At 36.4% G+C, this 13,099-nt stretch overlaps 1 protein-coding gene across 3 annotated transcripts in view; it reads right to left on the bottom strand.

The window, feature by feature from the left end:
* The window catches only part of shtn1 (shootin 1), an 85,882-nt gene extending 74,648 nt beyond the window's left edge, over positions 1-11,234 (bottom strand). For all 3 annotated transcript variants that reach the window (XR_004631006.1, XM_034681740.1, XM_034681741.1), the window contains exon 1: positions 11,147-11,234. Coding sequence is in view for 2 of the 3 variants with exons in the window: in XM_034681740.1 (XP_034537631.1) it covers positions 11,147-11,201 (55 nt within the window). In the remaining variant the exon portion in view is untranslated. The remainder of the gene's footprint in view (positions 1-11,146) is intronic.
* Between the last annotated feature and the right edge of the window lie 1,865 nt (positions 11,235-13,099).

The raw sequence follows: 13,099 nt of genomic DNA, 5'->3' as shown, positions 1-13,099 counted from the left end.
AGTAACCTGTAGGAGTCAGTACAGACTATTGTTCAGGATATCAGTATCAATTTATGAAGCTTTTATTTTGGTACATCTGCTGGGTGTCAGAGGGAATTTACATATTAGCTAAATATTTAGGATTGCAGGGCAACATTTAACATTAAGATTTAACATTTAGATTTACCATTTATATTCAAGAATCAAAATCTATATTTATATTCAACGCTTATATTCAACATTTAGATTTAAAATGTATATTAAAAAATCAAAATCTATATTTATATTCAACATTTAGATTTAAAATGTATATTAAAAAAAATCAAAATCTATATTTATATTCATCATTTAGATTTAACAGGGATTTTAACTTAAATATATTTGTCATGCCAAAAATAAATTCAAAAAAAAAACTATCGCTCTAGATGTGATAAAACAGTGACTTTTAAAAATTCACGCTTCTTTTTTTGGATGTGTTAGAGCTAAATGTGGAGATATGTTGCTGTTACTTTCAGTGTGAACAACTTTAAATATGGCGCCCCATACCAGTGGACGTCAGTTTACTATTTTACATTTGATGTTTTTGCTGCTATTACTGTAAAAGCGCCAATTTAGTGACACATTTGGAGACACATTTAATAAGACATTTCAAAGTTTGGATCAACTCCTTGTCATCAAAGATGCAGATGTATTTCAGAGTGTGTGAACTGACTGTCTGTCCAGTGCACCTGCCACTGCAGGTACATTCAGGGAGCGTCGTAAAAGTGCAATACAGCCCTTATATTGTGTTCATGACATTTTTATTTGAATGAAGAGAATCAAAATAAAGACATGGTGGTCACATCAAGAATGTTTTCTTTTGACTGTTTAGCAGGGACAGGCTGGATTATTTAACCTAAGATATTAAACAAGCAAAAGTGTTAAAAGAGTGAAATGTTGCAGATTTCAACACTTGATACAACCCTGATAACTCAACTCAACTCAACTCAACTCAACTCAACTCAACTCAACTTTATTTATAAAGCACTTTAAGAACAACAGCAGTTGGACACAAAGTGCTGTACAGAAACATAATGGATAAAAACAAACAATAAAATCATAAAATCAATAAGAACAATAAGATAAAATAAAGTTGAAAAATAAAAATAAAAAGGCACTGAAACAAGAGCAGGGTCTCATGCTGAGTCGAAAGCCAGGGAATAAAAATGGGTTTTAAGACGAGTTTTAAAAGTGGACAGTGAGGGGGCTTGTCTGACGGCTTAAGGAAGATCGTTCCACAGTTTGGGAGCAGCGACAGAAAAAGCCCTATCCCCCCTGAGCTTCCGCTTGGACCTCGATAACAACATCTGATTACATGATATACTGAATACATGAATTAATATAAAGAGAGAAAGTGTTTTGACAAATTTCACAGACTAGAATAAAATAGCTGCTAAAATGATCCATATGTGAACACTTCTATTGGCTGTTACTGTTTGTGAGATTTTGCAGTAATTTCTCAGGATCTCAAGAGTTTCTCAGATCAACCTCTCAAACTTTCCTCCATGTCCCTCCAGCAGCTCTGTGGTGTCCCTACGTCTGTTAATTACAATCACCCTTCAGTCTGCAGAGGACTATATAACCATGTAATAACCTGCACTTTATAAAGCATGAGCATGTTAAAGGTGACATATCATGCAAAATTGACTTTTTAATGGTTCTTTACCTGAAATATGTTTTCCTGGCATGTCTACAAACCCCCCGAGAATGAAAAAAATCCATTCTGCCCCTGTTCTGATTTCTCCACCTTTCTGTAAATGTGTGTGAAACCAGCCGTTTCAGACTTCAGTGTTTTTGTTACGTAACAACAATATCCGGTCTGTCACGGAGTCAGAGCTCGGAGCTTGTTCAGCCCATAGACTGTATAAAATAATACTGAATCCCTCCTCTGTTTTTCATTCCCTGCACAAATGTGTGCTAACAAGGAGCTTAGGAGGGAGGCATGCTAGTTGTAGGCTGTCTTAATAAACACAAAGGTCGGTTTTACTCCCCACATCTGCAGATTTGAAGATCTAGTGGATGATTTTTATTTATCATGGATAAGTGCTAGCGCTAGTTAGCATAGCCACATAGCTACATGTTCGTAGCTGTGTATCAAGACACACGTCTACATACTGATAAATAAAACAACAAGAAACACTAAATCTGTGACCAATCCTTCAGAAAGGTCCTGCTACAGGCGCCTCTCCATCAGGATCAGATTCTGGATCAGATTCAGAGGGTTGAAGTAACGTGATCTCTGAGCAGCCGTGTATATTCAGCCAACATGTAAACATTAGATCAACGTGCTGGAGAGCCGAGGCACATCCACTTATGGAGGGGGCGTGGTCAGAGGGAAAACAGAGTGTTCTGGTGAGGAGGGAAGAAGAGGACTTTTCAGGCATGTCAAAATCTGATTTCAAAGTGTTTTTTTGAGCATAAACGCTAAAGACATGTTTTGGGGACCTCTTAGACCAATATATATTGATGAAAAAAGCGTGATATGTCCCCTTTAAAAACTGCAGTTCCTTTAGTGTCCACTTGAGGCTGGCTGCAGAAACACAGGAAACCACATACACACCCATTCAAAGAAGACAATCTTTACAGCAGAAATAATCATGTAACTCTTTTCTCTATCAGCACCATAGACTGTATAAATAATAGACGTAGTATCCGTCACGTCACCCGTCTGTTTCTGAAGTGCTGCTTTGAGGCCAATCGGCGGCAGCAGCCATATTGGAAATGATAATAATAATAATTATAATAATAATAATAACTTTATTTATATAGCACTTTTCAAAACAAATTACAAAGCACTTTACAAACAATTTTTAAAAGCAGTAGGAAATAATTAAGAACACATCATTATCCAGCAGCAATAATAAAACAAGGATCAAAGCAATATACCATATAATCAATAAAAAGCAAGTCTGAAATAGTGAGTTTCCACAGCTTAGGGCCCCGAACAGAAAATCCTCTACCACCCTTTGTTTCTCTTAACTCAATGATGGACTCAACCTAACTGCTGTCTTAAGGCTGATTTATACTTCTGCGTCTCCCCTAAGCAGCAGGGGCTGATGCGGACATGAGCCCCACATACTTGTGTGTCGATGTGTCCGTGTCACGCAGCAATTCTCCGCCGAAACGCCTGAGGGCAGTGTGGTCTCTCTGATGGCCGGCCGCCTGCTTCCGGCCCTGCTACGATCTCTGTTTACTTTTCCACAGAGATTCAGAGCGTGTTAAGTTAATCTACAGCTGATACATGTTGCTGTTTATCATACAGACATGATTACATGAAGAATAGAGAGGAGGAGATGAAATACACGGCCGATGTGCGGCCGATGTCCGGGATCCCGGAAGTGCTGTAAATGCGGGAAAGACAAAGCCGCCGAGCGGACCAATCACAGAGCTTGCGGTCCGCGTCGGCTCTACGGGGAGTTACATTTTGGAGGAGGTGCACGTCAGCTACGTGCGTAGGCCTCGGCGTAGGTACGGGAGCTACGCGGACCCCCGGCGTAGGGTACGCCGTTGATGCAATGCAGAAGTATAAATCAGCCTTTAGTGTGAGGTTAGGAGGCGGGGTTTGAGCCTCCACACCAACAGCTACAGTGTTCCTGCCTGTCAATCAAGTCAGCTGTGCCTGTCATAATGGAAAACTCGTGATCTTAATGTCTTTGAAATTGCCGCATTATGAAAAAAATCCCCCCCTCATACAGTGTGTGCTGATAGAGAAATGAGCTATCCAGACTACACTTGTTTTTTGTACCAGGCTGTAAACATGTTTATTTCTGCTGTATAGATCGTCTTCTGTTAATGTGTGTGTGTGGTTTCTGGTACTTCCAGAGCCAGCCTCAAGTGGACACTTGATGAACTGCAGTTTTTAACACTTCTGCATTGGCTTCAATTCTCGCGGCCGGAGGCTGCTGCTTGATCAGCACACACTGTACGGGGAGGGGCGGACTTTTTTATAACTCATTATTTTTTAAGATATCAAGATTCAGACTTTTGCCCAAATAAGGGCACAGCTGACCTGATTGACAGGCAGGAAGCCTGTAGCTGTTGGCTAGGAGGCTAAAGGCCCGCCTCTTTACCAAACTCCAGCTCCACAGAATTTAGGTTGAGTTCAGCATTTCCAATATGGCACCCGCCGACGATCGGCTTCAAAACAGCGCTTCAGAAACAGATGGATGACTTCAAGGATACTACGTCCATTTATTATACAGGATATACATCCACAACAGCTCTGTATTACTATTTCATGCATCTGAGAGAAAGTCCTAATCTGCAAAGGATTAATAAATTGACAATCTGCTCTACCTTTCCTGTTCCTGTTGGGAATATGATCAACACACACACACTGCAGAGGAACACACAGACGTCCTCATACAGTCCCTCCTGTGTCTGTTCTTTTCATAATAAACCTTCTTTAGCTGTTTGAACAGTCTGTAAAATCTGCTGTTGTTGGTACCACAGTGTGTTTGAGCGTTTCTATAAGCTGCTTCATGAACAACACTGAATCCTGAGGGAGAAACTTTTCAACTGAATTATACAAACTACTAATGAGAGACAACTTAACAAACACATTCAACCAACTAGACTGAGTATGTTTTCCTCATCAGAGAACGATCCATATGTGAATGGTTCAGACTAATTAATCATAGAGCTTGTAATGAACCGGGTTGTCTTCTTTGTAATCATCTGAACAGTACTAGTTTTCACCCATCAGACACAGAGAGAGAGAGAGCACACGGTGTACTGGGAGAGTTTGCAGAGTCGGAGATGGACAACTAATGGACTTTCCGGTGCAGTAATCTTGTCTTCCGACCACTCAAAGCGCTTTTACATTACAAGTCACATTCACCCCTTCACACCACATTCACTCACTGATGACAGAGGCTGCTACATAAAGAGACCATCATTAATAACTAATCCTATTCACACACTGATGGAACAGCAACCAGGGGCAGATTGGGGTTAATATCTTGTCCAAGGACACTTCAGCATGCGGACAGATTCAGGTTGATCCTGACAAACTTCTGCAAACATTTCTCATTCAGATTATCTTAACATTGTGAGTACACAGTTGATACTTCTTTTCAGGGATATTAGGGTGAAGGGTGAGCGTTATATGGCACTGTATGTAAAGTTGTGCACACTGATAATGACAACATCAATTCTCCACATTAAGCTCTAAAACATCATAAAAACATGGTAAGAATTTTTAAAAGTCACTTCTTTTTTATCCCATTTAGAGCAATATTTAATATCTTTCTCACTTTATTTACAAATACAATTCAGTTAAAATCATTTCCAAATCTGAATGCTGAGTATAAATATAAATGTGGAATCTAAATGTTAAAGATAAATTCAAATATGAAATTTTAAATATCAATTTTAAATATAAATGTTAAATTTCATGTATACAATCTAAATCTAAATGATACATTTTAAATCTAAATGATACATTTTAAATCTAAATGTTAAATATACATATAAATGTTACATTTTAAATCGAAATGATGAATGTTAAATGTTGAATTTTAAATATAAATGGGAAAGATCAATCTAAATGTTAAATCTAAATGATAAATGTTAAATCTAATGTTGAATTTTAAAAATAAATGGGAAAGATGAATCTAAATGATAAATGTTAAATCTAGATGATAAATGCTAAATCTAGATGATAAATGTTAAATCTAATGTTGAATTTAAAGTATAAATTGGAAAGATATATCTAAATGTTGAATGTTGAATCTAAATGATATATTTTAAATTTAATGTTGAATTTTAAATATAAATGGGAAAGATATGTCTAAATGTTGAAGGTTGTATCTAAATGATATATTTTAAATTTAATGTTGAATTTTAAATATAAATGGGAAAGATATATCTAAATGTTGAATGTTAAATCTAAATGATAAATGTTAAATCTAATGTTGAATTTTAAAAATAAATGGGAAAGATGAATCTAAATGATAAATGTTAAATCTAGATGATAAATGCTAAATCTAGATGATAAATGTTAAATCTAATGTTGAATTTAAAGTATAAATTGGAAAGATATATCTAAATGTTGAATGTTGAATCTAAATGATATATTTTAAATTTAATGTTGAATTTTAAATATAAATGGGAAAGATATATCTAAATGTTGAAGGTTGAATCTAAATGATATATTTTAAATTTAATGTTGAATTTTAAATATAAATGGGAAAGATAAATCTGAATGATGAATGTTAAATCTAAATGATAAATGTTAAATCTAATGTTGAATTTGAAAAATAAATGGGAAAGATGAATCTAAATGATAAATGTTAAATCTAGATGATAAATGCTAAATCTAGATGATAAATGTTAAATCTAATGTTGAATTTAAAGTATAAATTGGAAAGATATATATAAATGTTGAATGTTAAATCTAAATGATATATTTTAAATGTAATGTTGAATTTTAAATTTAAATGGGAAAGATATATCTAAATGTTGAAGGTTGAATCTAAATGATATATTTTAAATTTAATGTTGAATTTTAAATATAAATGGGAAAGATAAATCTGAATGTTGAATGTTAAATCTAAATGATATATTTTAAATCTAATGTTGAATTTTAAATATAAATGTGAAAGATACATCTAAATGTTGAATGTTGCCATGTGATCCTAAATATTCATCTAATATACAAATTCACACTGCCGCCCAGCGGAAGTAACAAAATAAAAGCTTAATTGAATTTAACTTAACCATATCTGTTACAACAAAATTAAATGTGAAGAAGATCACAAATATTGCTCTAAATCAGATTAAAAAAGTGACTTTTAAAATTCACACTACGTTTTTCTGACATTTTAGAGCTGAACGTAGAGAGATATTTCTGTTATTTTCAGTGTGCACAACTTTACAGATGGCGCCCCATAGAGCTTCAGCTTGATTGTCATCAGTATGGGCCAGTGTTAATCTCATAACGGGAATTATGACAATAATTGACGAAGATGAGACTATGATGAGCTCAAGTGCATCACTGATAATAAAAACTCTGACGGACGTATGTTTTCTTTTTGTTAATGAGACGATAAGGAGACGAAAACTTTAGTGGCGGACCGTCAGACATTCATAATCCATATTTTATCCTCACTGTGCGTCTAATCTTTAAATGAGCGATGCATTCCTGAGTTATTATCTGAGGGGCTCAGTGTTAGCTTGGTCTCTACCTGCAGCAGATGTGCTTTATGAACCAGCTCCCCCTGCCTCCATGCATCTGTCTCATCTTCATTGATGATTTGAACCTCTAGGTGTGTGTTAGTGACAAAGACACAACCGGGGTATGGGGCGCCATTTTTAAAGTTTTGCACATTGAAAATAATAAAATAACATTTCTCCACATTTAGCTCTAAAACGTCAAAAAAACATTGTGTGAAATTTAACGTCACTTTTTTTAAAATCTTAATTAGAGGAATATCTGTGATCTTCTTCACATTTAATTTTGTTCTGATAAATATATTTGAGTTAAATTACTGTTAAATATAAATGTTAAAAACAAATCTAAATGTGAAATGTTAAATCTAAATGTTAAATGTTGCTCTGCAATCTTTAATATTTAGCTAATATGCAAATTCACACTGCCACTCAGCAAAAATACCAAAATAAAAGCTTCATAAAGACATACAGATTTTCCAACCACAGTCTGTCTGTATCATAGACTGGGTCAGTTCTGACTCTGAGGGTTGTGAAATCTTGAAATGACCTCCAAAACTGTCCATCCAATATTTTCTGCTGAATCAGTTCACATTATGGACGACGGGCAGTCCAGCTAGTAACCTGTAGGAGTCAGTACAGACTATTGTTCAGGATATCAGTATCAATTTATGAAGCTTTTATTTTGGTACATCTGCTGGGTGTCAGAGGGAATTTACATATTAGCTAAATATTTAGGATTGCAGGGCAACATTTAACATTAAGATTTAACATTTAGATTTACCATTTATATTCAAGAATCAAAATCTATATTTATATTCAACGCTTATATTCAACATTTAGATTTAAAATGTATATTAAAAAATCAAAATCTATATTTATATTCAACATTTAGATTTAAAATGTATATTAAAAAAAATCAAAATCTATATTTATATTCATCATTTAGATTTAACAGGGATTTTAACTTAAATATATTTGTCATGCCAAAAATAAATTCAAAAAAAAAACTATCGCTCTAGATGTGATAAAACAGTGACTTTTAAAAATTCACGCTTCTTTTTTTGGATGTGTTAGAGCTAAATGTGGAGATATGTTGCTGTTACTTTCAGTGTGAACAACTTTAAATATGGCGCCCCATACCAGTGGACGTCAGTTTACTATTTTACATTTGATGTTTTTGCTGCTATTACTGTAAAAGCGCCAATTTAGTGACACATTTGGAGACACATTTAATAAGACATTTCAAAGTTTGGATCAACTCCTTGTCATCAAAGATGCAGATGTATTTCAGAGTGTGTGAACTGACTGTCTGTCCAGTGCACCTGCCACTGCAGGTACATTCAGGGAGCGTCGTAAAAGTGCAATACAGCCCTTATATTGTGTTCATGACATTTTTATTTGAATGAAGAGAATCAAAATAAAGACATGGTGGTCACATCAAGAATGTTTTCTTTTGACTGTTTAGCAGGGACAGGCTGGATTATTTAACCTAAGATATTAAACAAGCAAAAGTGTTAAAAGAGTGAAATGTTGCAGATTTCAACACTTGATACAACCCTGATAACTCAACTCAACTCAACTCAACTCAACTCAACTCAACTCAACTTTATTTATAAAGCACTTTAAGAACAACAGCAGTTGGACACAAAGTGCTGTACAGAAACATAATGGATAAAAACAAACAATAAAATCATAAAATCAATAAGAACAATAAGATAAAATAAAGTTGAAAAATAAAAATAAAAAGGCACTGAAACAAGAGCAGGGTCTCATGCTGAGTCGAAAGCCAGGGAATAAAAATGGGTTTTAAGACGAGTTTTAAAAGTGGACAGTGAGGGGGCTTGTCTGACGGCTTAAGGAAGATCGTTCCACAGTTTGGGAGCAGCGACAGAAAAAGCCCTATCCCCCCTGAGCTTCCGCTTGGACCTCGATAACAACATCTGATTACATGATATACTGAATACATGAATTAATATAAAGAGAGAAAGTGTTTTGACAAATTTCACAGACTAGAATAAAATAGCTGCTAAAATGATCCATATGTGAACACTTCTATTGGCTGTTACTGTTTGTGAGATTTTGCAGTAATTTCTCAGGATCTCAAGAGTTTCTCAGATCAACCTCTCAAACTTTCCTCCATGTCCCTCCAGCAGCTCTGTGGTGTCCCTACGTCTGTTAATTACAATCACCCTTCAGTCTGCAGAGGACTATATAACCATGTAATAACCTGCACTTTATAAAGCATGAGCATGTTAAAGGTGACATATCATGCAAAATTGACTTTCTAATGGTTCTGTACCTGAAATATGTGTCCCTGGCATGTCTACAAACCCCCCGATCTGCCCCTGTTTTGATTTCTCCACCTTTCTGTAAATGTGTGTGAAACGAGCCGTTTCAGACTTCAGTGTTTTTGTTACGTAACAACAATATCCGGTCTGTCACGGAGTCAGAGCTCAGAGCTTGTTCAGCCCATAGACTGTATAAAATAATACTGAATCCCTCCTCTGTTTTTCATTACCTGCACACATGTGTGCTAACAAGGAGCTTAGGAGGGAGGCATGCTAGTTGTAGGCTGTCTTAATAAACACAAAGGTCGGTTTTACTCCCCACGTCTGCAGATTTGAAGATCTAGTGGATGATTTTTATTTGTCATGGATAAGTGCTAGCGCTAATTAGCATAGCCACATAGCTATATGTTCGTAGCTGTAGCTGTAGCTGTAGCTGTAGCTGTAGCTGTAGCTGTAGCTGTAGCTGTAGCTGTAGCTGTAGCTGTAGCTGTAGCTGTAGCTGTGTACCAAGACACACGTCGACATACTGACAAATAAAACAACAAGAAACACTAAATCTGTGACCAATCCTTCATAAAAGGTCCCGCTGCCTTTCTGGCAGAGGTCGGTTTTACTCCCCACGTCTGCAGATTTGAAGATCTAGTGGATGATTTTTATTTATCATGGATAAGTGTTAGCGCTAGTTAGCATAGCCACATAGCTACATGTTCGTAGCTGTGTACCAAGACACACGTCTACATACTGATAAATAAAACAACAAGAAACACTAAATCTGTGACCAATCGTTCAGAAAGGTCCTGCTACAGGCGCCTCTCCGTCAGGATCAGATTCTGGATCAGATTCAGAGGGTTGAAGTAACGCGATCTCTGAGCAGCCGTGTATATTCAGCCAACATGTAAACATTAGATCAACGTGCTGGAGAGCCGAGGCCACATCCACTTCCTGAGGGGGCGTGGTCAGAGAGAAAACAAAGTGTTCTGATGAGGAATGAAGAAGAGGGATTTTCAGGCATGCCAAAATCTGATTTCAAAGTGTTTTTTTGAGCATAAACTTTAAAGACATGTTTTGGGGATCTCTTAGACCAATATATTGATGAAAAAAGCGTGATATGTCCCCTTTAACATAAAGAGGAGACAGGCCCTCAGAGGGAGACCAGGCCGTGGAATAACACAGCACAGAGAGAGGGAGGAGGAGCCCACTGCTGCCCCTGGGCCCTCTGAGAGTTTAACACGGCCCTGCAGGTCATAAGACGAAGTAAGTCCTCCGAGCTCTCATGGAGTTTTTGTGGGTCAAAGTCCATGTAAGAAAGCCCTCTTATAAAGAATCCAGCGACAGTATGTGAATACAAAGTGAACTTTAAGACATCAAACTGGATGATGTGTCAGTGAAAAGGCGGTGAGAGTTCTCACCGACATAATGAAGTCAATATTTCACACATGAACCTCATCCAGAGCAGACAGCGCACCTGGCCACACACGGACATTACGCACGGACTCTGTGTGCAGACTGACTCGATCCTACACCAGACTATAAGTTACACTCGGAGGATTCTTGTGGAAGTTAAAGCGAAGCACCAGAGACCAGGAGAGCGCTGTGACAGCACATCACGCGCACATAACACATCCACGCAACACGTTTCATTCATCCACTCTTGGAAACACTCCTACCTTTGTTCGACAGGTGAGTGAGGACACTCATTTGATCCTGCTCCTCTGAAGCCATAACGAGACAATCTTACACCGAGGTTCAACAGGAAGTGACACACCTGTAAGGTACAGTAGGTTCCCTCGAGACATCAGCTGTTTAAGGTGAGCTATCATTAAGATTTATAATGTTCTTAAAGTCAACTTTTAAACATGATTTCATTATGTGTGAATTATAAAGAGAATATTTTACAATGTTTACATCATCAGAACAGATTTAGATCATTATACAGGACAGAGTTTGTATGAACACGTAGTGTGTTTGGTAAAGCTTCCTCATTCCCTGTATGTGACAGAGCTAATGTAGGTTATACCTTCTTATTATATTAAAAACACAGCCTGTCCTGTCTGCTGTGAACACATGAACAATGCGTGATTTTTTCTGATTTTAAATGTTTTTTTGTTCTTTTTACAAACACTCAACATACACAAATAATGATAATGAAACTTGACAAAATAAGATTAAAAAATCATAATAATAATAAAATAATTACAATAATAATAATTATATATATATACATATACACACACTACCAGTCACAAGTTTGAACACACCTCATCCAAAGACATCAAAACTATGAAATAATCTGTTTTTTTTTTTACCATAATCTGGATTACAACAGTAGTCAAATAGGTCTATCCATTGTGTACTAACCCTACCTCTGAACAACACAACTGATGGTCTCAAACACATTAAGAAGGCAAGTCATTCTACAAATGAACTCTTGACAAGGCTCATGTTCATTAGAAACCATTCCAGGAGACCACTTCATGAAGCAGACTGAGAGAATACCAAGAGTGTGCAAAGCTGTCATGAAGGAAAAAGGGGGCTACTTTACAGAATCTAAAATATAAAACAGATTCTGCTTTGTTTAACACTTTTTGGTTCATTCAATAATTCCATATATGTTCTTTCATAGTTTTGATGTCTTCAGTATTAATCTACAGTGTTTGCAATAATTAACATAAATACAAACCATTGAAGGAGAAGGTGTTTCCAAACTTTTAACTGGTAGGGTACATATTTATTTATATGTATATATCAGAAGCCTTTATTGTCATTGTAGCTACAAGGAAATACATATTATGTTATATAAACAAAAAAAAACAATGTGTGCTTCATTACGTTTCCTAGCTGATCAAAGGTCAAACAGCTGGAAGAAAATTTGCTGAAAGAGTACATTTTGAATAAAATCAAAACTGTGTAAAACACAAAACCAAGATTAACACTGGTTTATAATCAGAGCAGAGTTTATTTCTTTTGACTGAATATATTTAGAAAGTGATTTTGCTAAATGTATTTATTATTTGTTATTTGTGAAGTTTTTTCTTTCATTTTAAGGATGAGAAAATGACTGGGGACATTTCTAAAATAAAAAAATGAAAACTTCAGATTGGAAATCATGACCTGTAAATTATTCAAAGTCCAACTCAAATGTTGTTTTTTTTCAGTGGCAGCTGAGACAGAGATGTGACTGAACTCTGCACTACTCTGCTTTTGAACGTTTATTTAAATCTCAGAGAAACCCAAGGCTCTAGGTTGGACTGAAGGCTCACTAAATCCCATATAAAACTCACAAGGCCTCTCCTCTGCACTTTTACTGACTTTCTTTCTTTGAATTCTAATGTATAAGCTACAGGACTCCAGAGAAGCGCAGCTAGTTAAGTCACACAGGTAACAAACCTTCTTCCACTCTCTGCTCAGCAGCACGTGCAGCCAAGCCGGACGGGTCACGAGAGGAGAGAGGGGGCGCGAGAGTGACGGATACTCACGGTGGATGTGTAGAACGCTCTTCAGTTTTAATAAGGGAAATTCATTCACCCAGTTTCAGGTATTTTACTAGGCCAGGTGGTGACCCAATGAGGACTGGCAGGAGACCCGATTTGAGTCACGACCCACAGCTTTGGAAAGACCGA

Source organism: Notolabrus celidotus, chromosome 4 (genome assembly GCF_009762535.1).
Source record: "Notolabrus celidotus isolate fNotCel1 chromosome 4, fNotCel1.pri, whole genome shotgun sequence".
NCBI classification, from domain to species: Eukaryota; Metazoa; Chordata; class Actinopteri; order Labriformes; family Labridae; genus Notolabrus; species Notolabrus celidotus.
The sequence above is the reverse complement of the archived record's forward strand: the minus strand, read 5'-3'. Positions and strand labels throughout refer to the sequence as shown.